The 21,006-nt window shown below is 44.3% G+C and overlaps 1 protein-coding gene across 2 annotated transcripts in view; it reads left to right on the top strand.

Moving 5' to 3' along the window:
• Positions 1–21,006, top strand: part of ANKRD29 (ankyrin repeat domain 29) — a 574,113-nt gene that overhangs the window by 324,623 nt on the left and 228,484 nt on the right. For both annotated transcript variants that reach the window (XM_069620907.1, XM_069620908.1), the window contains one exon: positions 14,381–14,479. In XM_069620907.1, the coding sequence (XP_069477008.1) occupies positions 14,381–14,479 (99 nt within the window). The remainder of the gene's footprint in view (positions 1–14,380; positions 14,480–21,006) is intronic.

The raw sequence follows: 21,006 nt of genomic DNA, 5'->3' as shown, positions 1-21,006 counted from the left end.
TGCCATATCATATCATATCCTACACATTAGTTTTGTCCTTAAGCGACTACGTAAAAAGGAATTTTCTTCACATGGAATTGCCAAGCCAATAGTGTCCAGGTGAGCCATAACGGTATGCTGCAGATCACGGTAAAGATGGTTTTGGCTATTATTTTTAATACTGTTGGCCCTTACACTTAATAACGGTTTTGTCCCATTCCAAGCCTAACATAACTTACCAAAATATTTGCAACAATGAATCATCCACTGTGCAGAAAGTGGTGTCACCTCAAGCTCACACCTCAATGCTTCAACAGGAACCACCCTATGCACAACTAGGATCGATCCTAAGAATTTTCCCTCGATCCGATCTAAACAAGATACAAAACCGGAAGGTAGCAGTTCTAACTCATATAAAATACCTGGGACAACACTAATCTTATATTTTTCTAGAAGGTCAGAAACATTGTGTCTCACTTTCCAATTATAAAACTCCTGCAAGCGCCCATTTCTTGTAAACTTTATGGGAAATAAAGGTATCCTAAAATGGTAAAGAAGGTCAATGCTTGATGGGAATTCCCAAGTATACATAAGGGTAATATACCATAATGTCGCCCTCATTTGTGTGCCCCCGCAGTTACTGCAACTTTGGCGGCGCATAAAACACTGACTGCCATTACTGCACCGAGGCAGAGCAGGTGTCCCCCGGTCTCCTTGGGGGCAGTAACGGGAGTCGGGGGTTTCAGGGGTGTCCCCCGCTTACCACTATGGTAAGCGGGGGACAAGAAGGTTAAAAAAAAGCACTTGCGGCGTCAGCTCTGTCCCAGGCAAGTGGGATCTACTGACGCCGCAGGGATAGCGGGGAGTCGGTGGCGCACACAGAAGTGAAGGTAAGTGGGGTAGGGGTTGGGTAGGGGTATTTGGGATGGGGGAGGTGGGTAGAGAGATCTTTTAGATCACTGCGCCACACCGTAATTGGCGCCAACATTTTCGTCGGCGCAGTTACAGGAAGCAGTGATCACATAGATTCTACATAAGTATTCACTACCTCAAGGGTATCATTATCCAGCTTCCAATTGAAGCATTCCTGATTTTTCTACACATTTTCCTATAATCATAATCTTCGCCTTCTTAAAATGAATACGCATGTTGTTCTTGGTGGCATAGATGGAAAGGCCAATTGGTATCGTCAGCATATGCCATCCAAAAAAAGTATTTATCTCCAATGCGAGGACAGGATTTTATGACAATGTCCTTATCTGCAACATAAAGGTTAAAGTCCCCGATTGGTGATGATAGGTTGCATAATATGTCCATCTTGATCGACCCCTGCCCCTAGTGAGGTATTAGAGTACAGGCACTTGATAAAGTATAATAGAGCTGGATCGATGCCCCAACGGGAAAGGTGTTACCATAAAATGGGCTGGGAGACACAGTCGAATGCATTGGGGAAGTCCACAAAGCAGATGAACAGTTTTTTACTAGGAATTTACACTATAACAGGACAAAAAAGATGTTTTCTACTTGAATCTAGCCTTGCTAGGAGCCTGTCATTTATGGGATTGAATCGGTTACTCTTTTGAAAAACAGGTACTAAAATGGTTTCCGACCAACTAGCTTGTATAATTCCATCATTAAGAATGCGAGAAAAATACAAAGCAAGGAAGTGAGACCACAGTTCAGGATTTTCTCTGATTACCGCATTTGCAAGGCCATCTGATCCGGGAGCACGTGATTCCTTGATTCGTTTAATAATGGCCAATACATCTTCCTTCTCAAAGCCATTATCAAGGCTTGGTGAAGGATGATAACTGTCAGCAAAAGTGTCACTTGGATTTTGATCACAATACAAACGAGAAATATGGTTAACCCAAAGGTCTTCAGAAAGCAGGTTAATCTCCACAGGGGCGGCTTCTGCCAAACATTTCCTGTAAACCCCCAGAATTGTTTACTATCCATTTGTCTTAGCACTGTTAAAAAAAACTTCCAATTGCCATTATTCAAATTATGTTTATAGTTATTTAGCCAAATTTGAGAAAAGAAAATCCACAATAATGGAGGAGCAAAAGTCAAAAACAGCCGAATTCTCAGGACAATCAATAGCGGGCAAGTCACCATGGTTAATGTCAAACATAGTAATAGCTTTTAATGCTGGAATTCTTTGCAAGAGTCTAAGACTGAATCTTCGATTCAGTAATGACCGAATGCAGTAAGTGAAATCTCAACGTACGTCATTCTGAGGTAGTGGCTGTAGTCGCGGCTGTGATAGGTTCGGGCAAGCTTTTGTATAAAACCTCAGCAGGCTCTTTGTGGATGGAAGTACTTGGCAAGTGGAGAAGGCTAGGATTGTCAGGGCGTTCCATAGATACATTTGGGAGAGGATATTGCAATGGTTACGCTATTGTATTATTAGTCAGTCGCGTGAGAGCCAGTGCTACAAGTACAGAAGAGTAAGAACTGCACTCTGCCGCTTTGTGTTGATAGAGGCAGCTGTCCAAAGGGCCATGGGGCTGACTCTGCAGCTGATTTGTTTCTGAAAAAGCCCCATTTGGACCTTCACTAGGTAAGTCCAAAAAATGGCTACCAGAACGAGTAGCAGATTTTTTTAACAATGCAGGCGGCAAACTGTAATCGCCAAATACATTTTCTTCCGTCTCAACCTGCCGACTTAATGCCAGCTGGCTATTTGGAGCACCTTGTTTTCTTTTCTGCCATCTTTAATTCTGCTTGGATGGAAGGATTGAGGGCTCCCAATACAAAACCTATGTTGTGTTAAGTGACATTATGGGCAACACTGGTGGTAGATCTTTTATATTTCTTTGAGTCAAAGTGGCTATCAGCTCTGATCTACTAGTCTTAAGAATAGGTCTCCACCAACTCAATATGCCCTGACTCACATGATTGCACAGAGGTATAATGGGGCGAAGCTAATATTAGGAATAGTAATTTCTTTAATACTGTCTTCTCTGTTACTGAGCCTAATGTCCACGACTTGACCAGAATTTTTTACAGTCAAGTTGTTCCTTTGCCATATTAGAACATAAGCCAAAGATGGCATCCACATTAAGAGCCACTGCACTCAAATTAGGCGTGAAATCTTCACCCCCTCATGACGCCGCCACAGAGATTAACATGGAGTCAGGTTCACTATCTGATGTTATTGAGTCAGACACTATGTTTTCCAAATTAGGCGTTGCTGATAGGTTAGTGCTAATAATGTTGTCATAGTCCAATGGAGCAGTTGGATTAATAGCAGTGGCAGAGGTACCCAGAGATTCCCTTTGAAGACTGAAGCAAAGGTCTAATAAAGAATTGTTGCTCACTATGGTGTGTGAAATAGAAAGAACTGCAGGTTGGGCAGTAATAGTAGAAGGGAGATCCACTGGCAATGCCGTAGAATCTGTAGGTGGAGCGCAGAAGCGAGAAAAATAATGATCTTGAATGAATCTCCATGAGTGTAGTCAGGTTTATCCTTTTTCGAGTGTGGAGTGGCAAGAGGTGCCGGAGTGTCAACCGAAGTGGGGCTCTGAGTCCTTTTAAATGCTCGTTTAGTTTTACTGCAGAGAGCATAAGCACGTGTTTTTGCTGATTTCATTTGTGCAAGATAAAATCTCTATATCGTCAGCATAGGATGAAGCACAAGCACTCACCGATGTTTTTGCTCCGCTACCACAATCTGCAGAATACACTTCTGTGCACCTCCGTACACACGCACTACACACTGTCTTCCGGCTTTTGATGTCTTCAGGCTGGGCATAAGATCACTGCACCACTCCAACAGACAACAGTAATATAGTCCCTTCAGCTTCACACGTATTCACTCCTGCAAGACTGCAGGATACACTTCTGTGCACTTCCGTAAGCTCAATTATAGCATTATGTTGACAAAAGGTACACAGCATTTCTTCTTAGGGAATGATTAATTAAGATCAATTTCTCAGTCTCTTGATTAGGGCTCTGCCATATTCATTTTTCATTTTTCATGCTTTGGCAGTAGTTTTCCTCATGGAGAAGAGGGGCAGATGGAAGCTTACGTGAGCAGCCAATGGAAGGTCAAAGTAGTGAGGGCGCTTATGGAAGGAAACAAAGGAGTCGATGGAAGAAGAGAGCAGAAGGGTTTAGAAGAGGTACTGGAGAGCATGTGATTTTGGAAGGGAAGAGGGGATTGAAGGAGAGACCAGATTTCCCACTTGAACAATTTGAGTGATCCTGGGAAAATTACTTTATGCCAGCAAAGCCTAGTGAGGTGACCAGGCTGTTTCGAGACAGAGTCATATGCCTAAACAACGAACTCCAGTAGTAGCAAAACATAGAGGTCAATTTAGAGACCACTTAAAAAACATGTAACATTTGTTGCACTTGTGACAGCCGTTAAATACTCCTTAAATACTCCTGCTATAAGCTCCACACCCATGCCCTGCCTACCCAAGGCCATCTGTCAGTTATGCCAAAGAATCATTTTGCCTTAAATCTGTGCAATCCTACTAAGCATCTTCATCAGACATTCATGTGGTCTTGTGGATGAATGTGTCACCCCTAGTCCTAAAAACCTGTGTTTGAATCAATCCAGGCTTCAGCACCTTTTAAAGCAGCCTAACAGACTAAATCAATTGGAGGGTGCAAACAGATTTTTCCAGATCCGGGAAGATATTATTTGCTGGATCACAGATCTGAGAAATGTGGCTCAACAGCAACACTTTGTTTAGGGTACTCCAACATCCGCACCCAATGGAAGTTGGCCCCCCTGTTCACAAACCTGGTCCACCCAGATGAAAATTCATGGAGCCAGGTCTGTAGATGTGGCACTAGAAATAAAGCTGACAGACATCCTCCTACACCCCAAAGAGACTATAAGGCAGATGCACCAGAAGAGGATTTCACTGCAGGTCTGCAAAGAGTCACCTTCCCAAAGAATCTTATTGGGGACAGACTATATATGACAAAGCCAAAATTGAAGCCTGGAAGGAGGTCATATACAGCCATGCCACCTGAACTGCAAATAGCCTGTTCCATGAGCTAGTACACCACATGCTCCATGCTGACCGATGAGTCCATTGTTGGGAAGGAGAGAGATGTTTCCACCCCCTAGGCGATACCGAATGAGAAATAAACGCTAAGAGAGCACATCCAGGGAGCAGGGAGGTAGGAGTGCACATATAGGAGGGTGCACGATCACCTTAGTGAATGTATTACAAGCTATATGGTAGATGTGGGTGTGAATGCCACCTTGGCGAATGACAGCTATCTTAGAATGTATGCTCACACGCGGCGAACATGTCAGTATTAGACCCCTTGCATGAGCGTGGACACCACCCCCACCTTGGCCAGGTTTCAGAGATCCAAAAAACCCACCATTGTCCAAGAAGTTACACGCTCTAGCACCTTGGGAAGAATGCGCCTTGCAAGGTCATGAGAAGGGAGCACAGCTCCTCTTGGCAGTACCATCCCACAGAATAGATAGGAAGGCCCTCCTGCCCCCAACGATCCCAACATAAGCAATACAGCCTCGCAATACTTTCATCCTAAAACCCCCTCATGCCACAGTGCCATCCAAACCCAGACCACCGACCATAAAACTTTTACACCCCTTGATCGATCACTAAGATTAGAAGGCAAGGCTATCGTGCCTTCAGAAAAGGGTCACGTGATTTGTGCAGCGAGGTGCAAGGTGGCATCAAATTATAGCCTACAACTAAGATGGAGGTCTTTGGGAGTTGCTGATCTGTCTAGGAGCAAGTGAAGCATGTGAGTTAGTGTGATCTCGGCTCTCGCCCCAGGCTCTTCCCTGTATCTGCCAGGTGCATTGTTGCAACAATAAAATAACATTGTTGTTGCAAGAAGCTAATTAATAGTTAGGCCGGCTTCACCGCAGATGACGAGCCCAGCAGTGCCCACGTCGACAGAGATGGACAGATGAAGACGGACCAATGGTCTGGCATCCCATATGGAGCATGCCCTACATGTATAGGGCTCCTCCAATCCGTATTGTAGAATTGTACTCTATGTAATTACACTATCAGTGATTTCGTTTGTGCTTATAATGGGTAACACATGCCTACGGAGCTCAGAACATTCGGCGGCAGCAGAGTTCTTTGCTGATGCACTTCTATTTCATAGAAATAAATACTTGTTATCTTGCAAGCGGTGTATAAGGCCTTTTTCTTTAGCAGGTTGTATTTTTTCTGGTTTGAGTGTGTAGGGCTGTGCCTTCATTTGGTGACCCCAATGTGATCCCAGCAAGCTCCACACTGACGGAGGCTTCCAGGCCCCTTCTCCGGAGGCGCCACGCCCACCTGCAGCGACCAGTCCCCATACGCGTCATTCCCAGAGGTGTACAGGAGCCATTTTTACAGAGGTCCTGTCTGCCCTTTGAAGTGGGGTGCGACTCAGAGGAGAGTGCAGGCCGTTGTTGGAACCCCCGTGACAGAGGAGTTCGGGTGAACACGCATGTGTGAGTATACCCTTGCAAGTGATAACAAGTAGGGGAATGGTACATGGGGAAGAGAGTGATTTGCGAGTGAGTGGAGGACGAGGTAATTTGTATGGTGTGGGTGTGATTTATTTGCTTTTATTATTATTGATTTTTTTAAGGAGGACATTACGGAAAGGAAAACAGGAGTGTAGGGAACCTCCCCGAGTGAGGGGAGAAGGTGACACCACTTATATTGTGTAACAGAGGAAAAGGAAATAAGTAGAAGCCCTGCATAATTAGTGGGCTTGGATATAGTCGTGGTTCTTACTTTAGCTTGTTATTTTAGCTAATTGTTTTAGTGTTTTGCGACTTTTCTATGTAAGGTGAAGGGCAGAGATGGGGCTTTGTTAAAATGCTGGCTTGTTTTGAGTGCGTGGAGTGTGAGAGCGGGTGCGTGTGAAGGTGAGGGGAGGGAAAGCAACGTGGGCTGACAGGGAGGCAGAACAGCAAATCGATTTCCTGGTTGTGACATTTGCAGCATGCAGACCGTGCATTGAGAAGCGTAGGCACGCTTTAGAGCTCACACATCACTGCAATGCGAGGGGAAACCCCCTTTGAGTACATGTACAAGGCCTTGCCCTTGTACCAGGTTACATTTGGAAAATACCATAAACAATGGGTGGCAGAAGCACAATGGAGGATGCACCGCTCAAGGCACCCATAATACGGGAATTCTGGAGCATATGACTACATTTCTAGCAACGAAATACAGGAGCAAACAGTTACATAACAGAAAGGACATTTTAGACCTATGGAAGATGATTGAGGACGTGGAAAACTCTGATGAGGGAGGGGCATGGAGCACTCACGAAGGGGACAAACAAGCAGAAGAGAGTGGGACACGGACAGAGTACAAGGGAATATATCCATTGACACCCCAACCAGCAACAGGATATAGTACCCAACCTATGTGTCCACCCTAGCAACGGCCCCTCCAACCCCATATATAGCCACTCCAGTAACCGCTTTGCCTCAGGAGTGCGCAGGACATAGGGAATTAGAAGGAGCACTAGAATTGGCTTGAGCAGAGCAGCGTGACTGTGGGCAGCATGGAGCGAGGCAAAAAGGAGCGGGGCAAATGTGTGGGTAGCAGGGGACATTTTGTTCAGACTGGATAGTACAGCAATAAAGGATGTACATATTGAGAAGAAGGAGGGCAGGTGAGCAAGCAGCACAGGGTACGAAACAGTAAGATCTGATAGAGGTCTAGATAGGGATCGAGGAGGTGATGGGTGGAGTACCGTAGATGAGTTTGAGGATGACGGTGAGGAGGAAGCACAACAGGCACGGGAAATAACACCTTGAGTGGAAGGTTTGTGGAATAAAGGGGTAAGGAGGTTCGGCTGGATGGCAGTAGCGAGGAAAAAGGGGAGTGCCATAAGAAAGGAAGGGATGAGAGTAGGCTTACAGATGCCCCTGATGAGCAAGGGTGTGGGTAGGGTGCAGTATGTGCCCTGGGCACAGATGAATAAGAACAATTTGATTAAAGTGCTCCCACCTTTAACAGCCAGGGCAGGGAAGTGTATATACGTATTTGAAAAACAGATGGCAGGCGTGCCCTTGCTTGGGTGTCATGAACATTTTGTTGGTGGTGATTGTGGGAGATCAGGCTGGGGATGTGTGGATTAAAGCAGGATACCCAGGAGTGAGTTTAGATGATGATGATACACATGATGGCGCACCGTTCAACAACATCAGAGCGCAGGTGTGGTACGCGCTTTGGCACACATAGCCCGACACACTAGACCTACAGTCAATTATGCAATACACTATGGGTGATGACGAGGACCCTGCGCAGTACATTATTGAGGTTCAGGAGAAGGCGGGGACGGGGGACCAGTGGGACTGATCAGTCCTCTTTTTTATTTAATCATCAAGAGGGGCTTCCCAAAGGAAGTCCAGAAGGCACTAGATGAAAGTGTGGGCACTGAAGGGAATGGGTGGGCAGAAATTTAGACTATAATAATACACCACTGCAAATGAATAAAGGAACACGAAAAGGAAACGGCACAGCAGCTGCAGGCAAATGAGGCAAAATGGGTATGGAGAAAGTTGGCTAAAATAGCTGTATATGGGGCCGGTACCCATACCTGTGCAGACGGAGACGACACAGAGTGCGGAAGCACCAACAAGCACCCGACTAGCAGTGTTTTGGCCAGAAGGAGGACAAGAGCAGTGGGGAGGTGGACCGCAATACCCCGCCCAGTAGTGGCAGCAAGAAGGTCTGCAGCGCGGGAGGGGTGGATTTAGAGAGGGCAGAGGGTGATTTGGAAGCATGGGACCAAGGGGGGCGGGTATGGGATCCTCACAGTGTTGGAATTGCAGGACATGGGGACATTTTTCAAGAGAGTGTAGGAACAGGCCAGGGTTCGGATATAATATGTACAATTACTATCACCCACCACCACAGAACACACAACATATGCTGACACTGAGGATGACCTCTATACCCTATGAAATACATGCAGCTCCCACCCCGATCCCCAGGTGCACAAGCACAAGAGCAGCAGCACTCACAACTGATTGCAATATCATTTACCTGGCCTGCAAGGGGTAATGGGTATGGATTATGCCTGCCAATATTCGTATACAGTATTAGGGCAACGGATATACAGATTACTAGAATGCTTTTCACACAATCTGCCACCTTTCCAAGTTTTCAAAGTTCCGTGGGGCATAGACCTTAACAAATTATAGGCAAACTCGCTGCTATGCAAAAATAGTTTCACTGAGCATTTTTATAATCCTACTCAACAAATTAAAGCTGGGGGATTTGGCAAACAATCTAGCATACACTTCATAGTAATTGTGCGCTTACAGATTCATGACATTTTCTTAAACTGGACATTATATCATGGTGAGCATCCCCATGTATCTTGTCAAACTGATAAAAGCAAATTTACTAAGAGGGGTACATATTAAAGAAGAAAGCACTCAATCTGTTGTACCTATGAACATTGCTGCTATTGACTTAAAAGGCAAATATATATGATTTTCTTCACCAGTCGAAACCTCAGTAAGACTCTAGTGGAATTGTGTCTAGGCTGTGGTGAGAAAGGGTGGGCAAAACTGTATGCTGTATTATGTATCCTGTCATATCACAGGGTTACAAGGAGGGCTCTGATATGTTACTCCCTACTACAAATCAAATGATTTTTCAGGGTGTAAGAAACTAAATAGCTTTGCCAGTAGGGATATTTCATGTTTATTAAAATATGTTTTTCGCTTTAAAATTCCTCTTGTGATTGGACAGTAGTATTATTTTCATTTCTACCAATGCCACTGCTCTGCGGGTCACTGATAAAAAAAAATATATCAGTGGATCTTTGTGGGTAAAAGCAGGGGGTAGGTGTCTATGTGTTTATGGTTTTCCGTTATTGTTGGGCACATTTTCATGTTTTAGGGAGTAACAAGGGATTGTGTATATGCCTCTTAGCTGTAAGGCTGATTTTGAGAAAATGTTACAACTCACAGGACCACGTAATGTGGATAGCAAGGCAGAGGCCCAAGAATTCTGATCATCATATTCTCTGGTACAACTATTCAAATGCAATTATCATCCTTACACACATTTTGAGGCATGTTCTCCTGGACCTTGAATTACTTCATTAAAGTGGCACACACATTCCTATTTGCATGTTTTTTGACACATTCCTTTTAGTTGCCATTATTTCATTTACAAAAATGTTATCCTGTATGAATTTTTTGACAGCCACATCAGTGACCAGTGATATTTGCTTTTTTGTAATAAACATGAGTATTTCTTTCAAATGGTTTTACACACTGTCTGCATTGTCTCTAAGCAGTGTTGACAAATGAATAGCCACAATTAAATATATTATTTATACCGACCATAGAAAGCTTTTTTGTGCATACACATTTCTTTCTCTGCACTTGAGTAATTTTGGAAAGGAACTATGGCATATCTTGAATCCTTGGACTGGTTGATGAGTTTTCTTTATAATCACATAAAATATTTGAGTTTTTTTAAGCGTATGTGTTTGGAAAAAGTGTTTCAATATGCAACTTTTACAATGACTTGTAAAGAATTGCAATGGTTGTGAAGGAAAAAATCTGTTCCAAGCTCTTTGGAGATGATAGCTCACCACCTACGCATGCTCACAAAGTAACGTGCCTCGAAAATTAGTTGCGCAAATGGAAAATAAGTTGCGCATGAAAGCTGAGCATACACGCACTTATGGAAAAATAATTAGAGGGAACATTGATCTAGGCCAGTTAATGTCGGCAAATAGTAAAACAATAATACCAGACCACGCTGCCTCTGTGAGTGCCACCTCACAGCCCACGACAGTGAAGGAAATGGAAATGTTCCAAGGGTTGTGCAATTATTGCAGAGCATGGATCCTTGATAACGCAGCATACACAAGGCCACTCTTACAAGAAGCACAAAAGACTGACAGTAAAGTAGTATGGACTGAAGAAATGTTACAGAGTTTCAATGACCTCAAAGAAGTGATTTCAACTGCCCCGGTGGTAGCTCACACTCTAAGGGCCAGCTCTTGACTTTCGTGTTGACACAGAAATGCACAATGGGCCACAAGCCTTTGGCATATTACAGTGGCACACTAGACTCAGTGATGCAAGGGCAGTTTTCTTGTGAACAGGCACTTGCGGCAACAGCGTTTGCAATTGAGAAGAGTTCCACTATTGTGATGGGTTGCTTCATCACACTCTACGTGGAACATGCCATTTTTGTCATTTTAGAAAGATTGAAATCTACTCTGACTACCTAAAGAGCATCTGCATATGAGATAATTCTCTGAAGCACAAATATCCATATTGTGCAGTGTAAGAGAGTGAATTTCGCAACGTTCAGAACAGAAATGTGCACTGATGAGGACTTGGCCAAACATGACCGTGTGACTTACGAGGGCGAGGAGGATGACATCCCCGAGGCAAATTACATGGCAAGGAGGTCCTTTTCATTGATGGATCATTGATGGGTCACTGACGATTGACCAGGACACGGGCCTCAGACATACTGGCGCATTGGTGGTGCGCCTAGTGGACGGTGAATATGAGACATTTATTCTAAAAAGACTGCCAATGCATTATTCAGCACAGGCAGCAATCACAAGCATGTCATGTGACCATTTATTCTGATTCGCATACATCACTACAACAGTGCACGTCAGTCTTTCGCGAAGGAAAAAGTGGGCTTTTAGTGGGGTGGATGGATCCACAGTACAGCATGCCGCATTATTAAACAAACTAATTTTTGCACTTTCGCAGCCTTCTGTAGTGGCGGTCATTAAATGTGCCACCCACACTAACAACACTGACGAGGTGCCACTCGGGAACGCTGTTGCAGACACTGCAGCCAAAATTGCAGCACATCTCCCAGTACCCGCTGAAGCAGAATCCATTGTCACAACACCTGCCACTGACCAGCAACCTGTCTCATACAATGCCCTGCACATGGCACAAATAATTGAATTACAAGGAAGTGTCCCGGAAGAGGAAACACAGTTGTGGTTAAAAAGAGGGTGCAAACATTCCCCTACTGATATTGTAGAGACAGGAATGTACAGGGAAAGCACTGATGCCACACAAAATGCTAATAATACTGTTTGATCAGCTAGTTCACCCCTGCTACAGCTCCAAACACTGCATTGCTGCTGATATACAAGAGGACTGGTTAATTTCAAACATCCAGGAACACTTGACAAGTATGGTTATTAGATGCACCACATGTCATAGTTTCAGTACGGGCATGACATTACATACACTAAGAAGCACTCTGCCCCGCCGCACTGGCCCGTTTCTGCGAGTTGCACATCGACTACACAGACATGATCAAGAGATGCAATGGGTCCAAGTATTTGATCGTTGTCGTCTGCCCCTTCTCACGATGGGTGGAGGCGGGTCCTTGTGCACATCCGGATGCCAATTGCACGACAAAACTTCTGGTCCGCAAAGTATTCCCCCGATGGGGCATGTGTGATGTATTAAGGTCAGATAATGGCACACACTTTTTCGAGTTGTTTAAGGAGATTACTGCACTACTGGTATTAAACACAGGATGTGTATGATTTACCACCCCAGACCAACGGAGTGGTGGAGAGGATCAATGGACTCCTCAAAAGTAGGCTGTCTAAGCTTTTTGCACCACGTTGAAGAAAAATTGGATGCATTGCTTATCCTTGGCACTATTTAGTTTGTGCACATAGCCCAGCAAGAACCACCATTTATCACCCTATGAAGTGGTAACTGGTTGCCATATTCACACACTCTTGTCTCCCATTCGGAGGGCCTCAGACGCCCATAGGGCAGCAGCTGTTTCAGGTGATGAATTCAAAGACTATTTAACAACCTTAACACAGGCACTTAAATGTATTTCCTGACAGATTGCACCACATCAACCTGAAGATGTACCAGATACCACAGCTGTCTCTACAACTCACTCACCACCCACTCAACCGCTGCTGCCAGGAGAACTTGTCTACGTGCAGTCCTTTGTCCGCAGGTGTAACAGCACCAGGTTCAATGGACCGTTTGAAGTAATATTCTCTACTCCTCTTGCGATTAAGGTGAAGGGGCTCTGCTATTAGATTTACCTATCTGACATTCGTAAAGCACCTTCGGACATTGCCCTGGCACTGTGACGGACTGGTAGTGTACATCTACCTAATTTCCATTTCCACTACCAGCATTCAAACATGAATTCCCCTAACCCGTCCACACATACAGCTGCTAAAAATGTTACTTTTGTACAGGAGGCTCTCTCTCTCTCTCTCTCTCTCTCTCTCACACTATCTCTCTCTCTTTCTTCCCCCCTCTTTCTCTCTCTTTCTCTCTCTCTCTCTCTCTCTCCCCCTCTCTCTTTCTCCTCGTTTTTCTGTGCATACATTTTGTCTTTCAGACAGTAAAAGAAGATGGAACGAGCGCTCGTGAACAAATCATTATATGTTAGAAAGAATTCTACTTGTAGTGTTAGAAAGTATTCTATTTGTAGTGTTATGTCCAGGTTTTCCTATTCTTATATGTGTGTGATGCATTTCATAGCAGGTATATTCGCTATTAAAATTTTTATTTTAGGGATTTATTTGGGAGCATCTTTTATATTAGAAGGACATATAAAAGGGGGACAGGAAGTATTACCTGTATTTTTCCATCAATTAAACTTGGTAAGAAAGCAGGTTTGCTCGTTTTTCTGTGGAAAGATGGTTAACATGTTCCAATTGCAACCTATACAATGTGAGCAAAATGTTAACAACTATAATGTGCTTAAAGAAGCACTTAAAGATTTTTAAACAAGTGTGTTACGTTGGTTTATGTTGTTTGGCATCTGTAAATTGCACATCTGCCATGGCTAGTGCATCCATCGCCCAAACAATCATGGGTGTTGGCAGTAGTGGGCCGGGAGTTGCCTGCCCGATGTGTCCCAAATGCGCTAAAAAATATTTGGGCCCTGGCCCTTATTTTTTTTGTACAAAATAAGCACTGCCTCCTCCCCTTGGGGCACCATGAAACGATTGCAATGCAGCTTGCTCATTAGAAATAATAAGGTGCCACTTCTTCTTGTTGGACTGCACAATAGCCTTTTCAAGCTTTGGTTAATTCTTGACCTAAGTATGCCTCACTTCTATTGTAAATTAAATATTACAATAGCCTGTTGTTTCTTTTTGTTGCAATCACTGAGTCTTTGTAGTGGCACCTTTTGGGCACTAAAACTCAACCTTTGTAATGGCACTTTCTGGGCAATACAACTCAGCCCTTGTAATGGCACTTTGTGGGCACCTAATATGATTCTACGTTGTTTGCTCTTAACCTACTTAGTAGTTTAAAGTTCAGACTACAAAAAGCTCCCTTTCTTGCCTTTTGTCCAAAATAATGAAGATTTATGTCTGCAAAGGCTTGGCAATTAGCTTCCTTAATAAAGCATGGTTTTCTGATTTCTTTTTCTAGTCAGGTGCCACGGCTCTGTTTTTTGCTGCGCAGCAAGGCCACGATGATATTGTGAACTTTCTGTTTCAGTCTGGCGCCTCAACCGAATTTACAACTAAGGTAAGACAAGCGGCTTGGGCAAGGAAAAACTTTGACAAGGTTGGTTTCTTTTCTACGGTAAAGTCACAGGGCCTCATTACAACTATTGCGGAATGGGTTTAACGGCGCCGCTAATGGTGCCAGCGCCGTTAAACACATTCCGCAATATTACGAGGTTCCCTCGCGGGACCCGCTCTGGACGTCTGGTTTTACCAGACGTCCAGAGCGGGTCCTGCGAGGGGACCGGGGAGCTAAAAACGGGCCGGTCGTAATCGGCCCGTTGTTAGCTCCTGCACCCATTCCCATGGAGCCATCCATACTCGGAATGGCCCGGTATTTCCCCATTCAGGGAACCTGGACCCGGACCCGGTTTTGGAGGCAGCCATGCCCTTACTAAGGGCATGGCTGTCTCAAAAGTCGTAATGAAGCCCACAGTCTAAAGTCAAAGAAGACTGCCGGTGCTGCCGGGTCCAAAGCAGTAAACACGGTAACCCTACTTTTGTGTAAACTTCCTGCTTTAGCCTCACAATAGAAGCAAAATATTATTCACCCCCATTCAGATGCGCACACATTCTGAACAAATCATAATTTCAAACCCCATCTTTAGTTGTGCACCACCAAAACCCATTTTTAGTTTTGCGCCACCTATAACCTCAAACTATTGCATTGGAGTAGGGATAGGAGGGGCCCAGTGGAGTAACTTTGCTGAAAATGTTGTGTGTGGGGCCATGACATCTGAAGAAAAGGTGCCCCAGCCAAATGAATGGGAACAAAATGGTGTGCCATGAAAGTTGGGGGGGACAAAAACCCCTGTCCCCCCCTAAATTTACGCCCATGGGCCTGGTTGTCAAAGGGACACACAGCTTGTGGATGTTGGTTATTTACCCACCTCTCACTGCCCCCGGCTATGCCGAGCCCTTTGGCCCTTCCCACCCACTTCCTGCTGCTCCCCAGCGCCAATACTGAAGTAGCATCAAACTATCGGCTGTTTAGGACCTGCAAGTGTTGTTCCTAAGCAGCGTTTTGAGTGTTAATGGTGTAATTGTAGCTGCAAATGCAGTACTGGTGTGATAATGGCCTAACCAGTTGTGCCTTCTTCCACTTGATTTATGTTATTTGATATTTGTATAGCACCTAGTGCCATTGTTATGGCTTCAAAGCACTGTGGTGGATTAAGGCGCTTCCGAAAGACAGTAGTCTGTGCAAATATGTAAACAGAAAGGCATTACATTGCATGCGACTAGTAATTAGAATTCGGTAAATATTCAATTAGTAGCAGAGATGACTAGTTAAAAACATTATAAAAATCATGCAGCTATGTTCCGGCGCAGAGATGATTGCTATGTCAGTGACTATGTGACAGTTGGACTGAATTTCTCATGGAACTCAGCTGTATTCTATGGGCTGCAGCATGAGAGGGAGAATGGGTATGATAAATAGGCTATCAATCCTTAAGACACTTGTCTACAGTTGAGGGCTGTGCTATATTGTACTTGCAGAACACATGCACACTGCATAACATGCACATTACATGCACAATAGTCAGATATAGCAAAGATTCATTCACTGCATGTCCTGGTGCTTGTATAATCGGGTTATTGCAGTACATATTAGCTACCTCAGGCTACTGGCAATTCTAGCGAATTATTATGATCCTGATGGGGGCCTGCAATGCCCCTTGCACCACCACATAAGCAGTACACATGTCCACACACCCGTTTCTATCATTGAAGCCCTGTTAAAACGAGCATTGGTAAAGCCAGTAATGTTGGCTCTTTTATAGGCATAAATATGCATTTGCCAGGCATTGTTTTCATATGCCTATGTGCTCACACTATTTTCCAGCTCTTGTCATCATATGGCCGGGGAGAAGACCCATTATGGCAGTCACCAATATATAAAAATGAGAGGTTTTGCTTCCAACCGTGTTTGCTACCCATCTGGGGAACCTTCCTTCACTCGGGCCAGACACCTGCGTTCCCCCTAAGGCCGGCCCATCTCTTTTACCGTTTCCTTCTTGCTCTTGTCTCCCCCGCCCCCTTTCTGAGGAGTATTAGGGCAATTGCGGATAAAATGCCCTGCTTGTCCACAATAGAGACATAGATTGTTACTTTTCCGCTGCTCTTTTTCCGCTGTTGATAAAGGTCCTCTGATACTACCAATCTGCATGGGTTCTACCTCACTCAACCTTCCTCCTCTACTTCTATCTAGTCTCACAAACGAGACAGCCTCCGGTCTTTTTCTTTCACCTCTTCTCTCGTTCAATCTGTGATCTAGTCTCAATGCCAAATCTATCATAGCTGTACATGTTCTAGGTTGCGGCTCCACTTGAGCAATGGCATCCTTTAGTTCATCCTTCAATCCTTGATAAAATAACACTGTTTGTTTAGCCTCTGGCCATTCTGTTTCAATCACCAATCTATTAAATTGGGTCAAATACGTTACCAAATCTTTAGCACCCTGCTTCAACCCTAATAATTCTTTATCTTGGGCCAAAGAAACTTCCCGCTGATCAAACAACCTTCCAAATTCTGCCAAAAACCCATCCCAACTATACAGCAAAGGATCATCCTTTTGAACCAAGGGCATTGCCCAGGCCGCCGCATCCCCTGTCAAGTATGATATTACAAATGCCGTTCTGGCCTGAATGGTTTCAAACGCCATGGGTTTACACAGAAAATGCAATTTACATTGTGTAAGAAACATCATATACTTCCGAGGATCACCAGAAAACCGTTCAGGTGCTGCTAACGGTACATTACTAGAAGATTGAACAATAACGGTAGCATTTTGACTAGTAGATGGTTCTCTAACATTAAACCCACTAGCCCCCTCCAAGGGAGTTCGCTGAGCCATAAAACTTTGTACTTGCACTTTTAAGTTGTCTGACTCTTGGCGTGTCTGTGCTAATTCTAACTGAATATCTTGAAGAGCCTTTAGCACATCGGCTAAAGGCGGAGGAGTCGTATCCATTTGGCTTGGGTGGTTTTAGTATCCCAATATGGGGGTGGCTTATTATGTCACAATGCACACAATAATGGAGGAGAGAAATCGACACTCTCCCCCGAACCACAGAAGCCGAATGAATTCGACCCTCCATCCGTGGTTGGCACAGGCGCCTGATTATATACACAGGACACCACGTGGCAGCCAATGGGGGGAAGAGGAGTTAGGAAGAGGTTGTGGATAGGATAGGGATGTAGGAACACCGGATAGAGGGTTAGGGAACTCCTAAGGTGGATAGGAAAGGGGAAGCACAGGGAAAAACCTCCTTATCTAGTTCTTGTACTCAACCAAACACATAGGGTATGCGTTATTAATCTTGCCTCCTGCCTACCTCTAAATCATATAAACACACCTTAATACGTGTGAACATGTAACAAGATAAACATATAGCAAGCATAGATGAACATAAACAATGGAATTAGATTCCATACATGAAATACATGACACATGGCCCGTTGGGCAAGCTGAAGCAACACTGAACACATATAGCCATAATGTACATGCCCAGACAAGGACACCAGATCACTGTTGTGCCCAAACAGCCCCTAACCCTGAATGTCCTGTACTGTATGTTACTGATTTAGCAACCCTAAACATTGTCCGCACTCTGCTGTGTGCCTTTAAACACACAAGTATTAAGCATAGAAGTCTTTAACAAGGATTTACTGAAAACACACACTTTGCTGTGAATTCGTAATGTGCCCAGTACTTATCTGAGCTCTGAGCGGCCCCACGGGACCACTCAGAGTCTGAAGAAAATGCCGTAACCACTGTCAGCCAGCCCGCCCGCATTCATCCTGCTTCCCAGTATTTACCAGTGTAATGTGCCCGTTACTTATCTGAGCTCCGAGCGGCCCCACGGGACCACTCGGAGTCTGAAGAAAACGCTGCATCAACTGCTAGCCAGTCCGCCAGCTTCGTCTTGCTCCAAAATCTTACGGGCTGTAAGGAAAGCTTTGCTCACATCTCGCTCCGACCGCACCCATCCTGGAACACAAAATAAGCCACACCTGCGGGCGCGAGCGTGTTGGCTTTATGCTGCCTTTCATTACTTGCAGCTGGCAACGCGCGGCAACTTGCGCTGAACTACAGGTCCTCTCCGGAATGCTGGGAAATGTAGTTCTCTTTACCAATGCTTTAATAAGCAAACTTAGTTACTCCCCGGCAGCACCAGCCCTTATTCCTGACACTAAGCCAGCCTCTCTGAGGGTTCTCATAATAGTCGAAAGGTGAAATAGTCTTCCCAAGTTTTACTATAAAGCACTATGTCGTCAATATAGGTCCCACAGAAATTGGAGTAAGGCTGTAATATCCTGTTGATAAGTCATTGGAAAGTTGCTGGCGCCCTATGCAGTCCAAAAGGGAGGACTTTGAATTGGAATAGTCCCATTGAGAAAGCTGTCTTTTCCTTATCGGGTCCATTTACAGGGACCTGCCAGTATCCCTTGGTTAAATCCAGGGTTAACAGGAATGTGGCATTTGCACGTTTATCTATTAACTCATCGATGCATGGCATAGGATAGGCATCGAAGGCGGAGATGGCGTTGACCTGCCTGAAGTCTATGTAAAACCTCCAAGAATGATCGGGTTTAGTCACCAACACAATAGGGGAGGACCATGCACTTGAAGAGGGCTTGATAATATTTGCCATCAGCATTTTTTTTAACGTCATCAATTACTATCTGCTTTCATGCTTCTGGGAGTCTATATGGTTTCTAATGGACCACTTTCCCTTTGGGGTTCTGATATAATAAGTATCATGTACTCTACCTGGTTTCTCACAGAATACATCGGTTAATGCCATAATATGTTTGTTCAAATCTTCTTGTTTCTGTTTAGATAGTTCTTGTGGAATAAGTTCAGAGTTGTCTATGTCCTCGGGTACCAGACAAGACAATATAGAGAAGGTATTAGCGGAAGGATTTTCTTTCCACTCTTTTAGGAGATTTACGTGGTAGAGGTGCGTCTTGTGCCTTCTATCAAGGTGGGCTATTTTAAAAGGTATAGGTTCCTGTTTGTTCTAGCACCTCAAAGGGCCCATGCTACTTTGAGACAAGTTTATTTTCAGAGGTAAGTAAGAGGACTAAAACTTTCTGTTCCATTGAAAAATGATCTTAAATGTACCTTCTTGTCATAGATGGATTTTTGTTGGACTTGAGCTTTCTCCATATGAGTGTGGACTAGACTCCGGACGAGTTTCATGTGCTCCCGCAATCGCGTAACCGTCTGTGAGAGGGGAATGGGTGCCTCTTCTCTTTCTTCCAAGGTCTCCCGGAACATGTCTAAGGCATCTCTCAGTTCTCTACCATAGAGTAACTCAAAAGGGGAGAATCCGGTGCATGCCCAAGGGTCTTTCTCACTGCAAATAAAGCCCATGTGAACATATGATTCCAGTCCTTCCCATCCACATCTACCAATTTTCTCAAAATCATTTTGAGGGTTTTGTTAAATCTCTCTACAAATCCGTCCTTTTGGGGGTGGTAAACTAAGGTTCTTAAGTAAGCTTACTCATGAAATTGAAAACTAAGGTTCTTAAGTAAGCTTACTCATGAAATTGAATTCCTGGCCCATTAGAATTTCCTTGGGAAACCAACCCTAGAAAAGAATGGCAGCAGGTGTTTTCAAATTTGCTGGGTTGTGTTGTTAAGCATAGGGAAGGCCGCTGGGTACTGGGTAGCATAATCTACAATTAAGAGAACATATTTATTACCCAGTCTAGAAGTTTCCAATGGTCCAATGATATCCATCCCAATTTTGGGACAAAGGGCCTTCTATTACCGGTAATGGGCTTAGAGGGGAAGGTAAGGGAATATGTGACATAGGTTTTTGCATATATCACATATCTGAATGAAGTTCTTTATGTCAGCATGGATACCCAGCCAATTGAATTTCGAACCAATGTGAGCTTGGGTTTTAGATTGTCCCAAATGTCCCCCTGGCAAATGTGAGTGTGCAATCTATAGCACGATATTGCAATGGGTTTTGGGTATTACTGAGTTCTACTTAGGACTTCCCTGGAGGTTTCCTTTCTATATAGTAATCCCTGTTTCAGGAAGAAAAAGGGGCTCCCCTTCTCTTATCCTTCTCCCTTAGGAATCACTTGTAAGAAAGCCTCTGCGAGTACTGGATCATTTCACTGGGCGAGGGCTAGATCGGGAAGGATAGTAGGTTCCTCTTCCCTTTTTGCCTCAATGATACATGTCTCATCAGCCTTTCCAAAGCCTAAGCTGCCTCTCTCTATTTCCTCTGGTTCACTTTCTTCCTCAAAACTGGGAAATAGAGCCTTCTCAAGAATTCCCTGTGCAATGTTGTCCCCAAGGCGTATTTCACTGGAGTTTCACTGTGGTTCTTTAGGAGAACCTTTATGTCTCCCCGAATGTCTGGATCTATAACGCCTGCTAGGACATCTAGACCAAACTTACAGGCCAGATTTTGAGGCCAATCTTAAATAACACCACACAGGGAGTATTAGGACTAGGTCCCTGGGAATCATCCCTCTTTTCCTGGGAGGGGTAGTGGCTTCTCTGCTGCTACAAATATCA

Source organism: Ambystoma mexicanum, chromosome 5q (assembly GCF_040938575.1).
Source record: "Ambystoma mexicanum isolate Mex_15411 chromosome 5q, UKY_AmexF1_1, whole genome shotgun sequence".
In the NCBI taxonomy this organism is placed as follows: domain Eukaryota; kingdom Metazoa; phylum Chordata; class Amphibia; order Caudata; family Ambystomatidae; genus Ambystoma; species Ambystoma mexicanum.
This window is presented reverse-complemented; position numbering and strand designations above follow the sequence as displayed.